General features: G+C 61.4%; 1 protein-coding gene across 1 annotated transcript; it reads left to right on the top strand.

The window, feature by feature from the left end:
- Positions 1-215: 215 nt before the first annotated feature.
- On the top strand, positions 216-979 carry LOC104521335 (SEC14-like protein 2; the record flags this gene model as incomplete). The annotated part of the gene is made up of 4 exons (XM_010163297.1): positions 216-276; positions 355-438; positions 637-743; positions 836-979. Coding segments are annotated over 4 exons (396 nt in total), but the record flags the coding sequence as incomplete, so codon positions are not given.
- Between the last annotated feature and the right edge of the window lie 321 nt (positions 980-1300).

Here is a 1300-nt window from a genome sequence, read left to right as displayed (position 1 = left end):
CTTCCCCGGCCCGGGACCGCTGCCATTCCCGGGCTGGTGACATGGTGACGCAGGGAACTGGCTGACTCATGGCCCCGAGGGATAATGCAAGAGCAGGTCCCCATGGTGCCCCGCACCCCTCCGGGGTTTCGGGGAGGGGGTCCCAGCCCGTGCCCCCTGTGTCCTGGTGGGCACGTGGGATGGGAAGGTGAGCTGGAGCTCTGCCTGTTCCACAGATCCTGTCCATGTTCGAGGAGAATTACCCCGAGTCCCTCAAGCGCCTCTTTATCGTGAAGGGTGAGTTTGGCCCCCAGGTCCTGTTCCCCCTGAGTGGGTGCTGACCCCTAACCTAACACCCCCTCATCCACCCCCTAGCCCCCAAGATCTTCCCCGTGGCCTACAACCTCGTCAAGCACTTCCTGAGCGAGGACACCCGCAAGAAGGTCGTGGTCCTGGGATGTGAGTCCTGACCCCCTCCCCCGGGTGTCCCCAGTCAGGGGGGAGCATGGTGGAAGCCAAAACCAGGGTGCCACATCCCCCTTGGCTTTTGTCCCACCCAGGAGTGAAACCCCAGCCTTGGGGGTGGTCCTAGCTGAGCTGGGGCTCCTTATACGGGTCACAGCCCCCCCCAAACCCCACTGTCCTTCACCCCACCAGCCAACTGGAAGGAGGTCCTGCAGAAGTACATTGACCCCGAGCAGATCCCGGTGGAGTACGGGGGCACTCTGACAGACCCTGACGGGGACCCCAAGTGCTCCAGCAAGGTGGGAGAAGCCCCCTGATGTTGGCCCAGGTTCCTTGGGGGTGCATGGGTGGTTGTCCCCCATACTCACGTCCTATCTCCATCCCCTTCCAGATCAACTATGGGGGGGACGTGCCCCAGCACTATTACGTGCGGGACCAGCTGGCGCAGCAGTACGAGCACACCGTGGTGGTCACCCGCGGCTCGTCCCACCAGGTCGAGTACGAGATCCTCTTTCCTGGCTGTGTCCTCAGGTGAGGAGAAGGCTCCAAGCCACAGGGTGGGGGACACAAGGATGAGTGTCCCAGCTCTGTCGTGGGACCCCGCTGCCTCTTTCCTGCACGGGTGACTGGTCACTAGTGGGGTCCCACAGGGATCCATCCTGGGGCTGATGCTCTTTAACGTCTTCATCAATGACTTGGATACAGGGCTTGAAGGACTGCTAACAAAGTTTGCTGGTGACACCAAACTGGGAGGAGCTGTGGACACTCTGGAGGGCAGAGAGATCTGGAGAAATTAGAGAGCTGGGCAATCACCAATTGAGAACAAGATCAGCCCTGCAGAGAGGGACCTGGGGGT

This window comes from Antrostomus carolinensis, unplaced genomic scaffold, assembly GCF_000700745.2.
Source record: "Antrostomus carolinensis isolate BGI_N321 unplaced genomic scaffold, ASM70074v2 scaffold41702, whole genome shotgun sequence".
Classification (NCBI taxonomy): Eukaryota; Metazoa; Chordata; class Aves; order Caprimulgiformes; family Caprimulgidae; genus Antrostomus; species Antrostomus carolinensis.
This window is presented reverse-complemented; position numbering and strand designations above follow the sequence as displayed.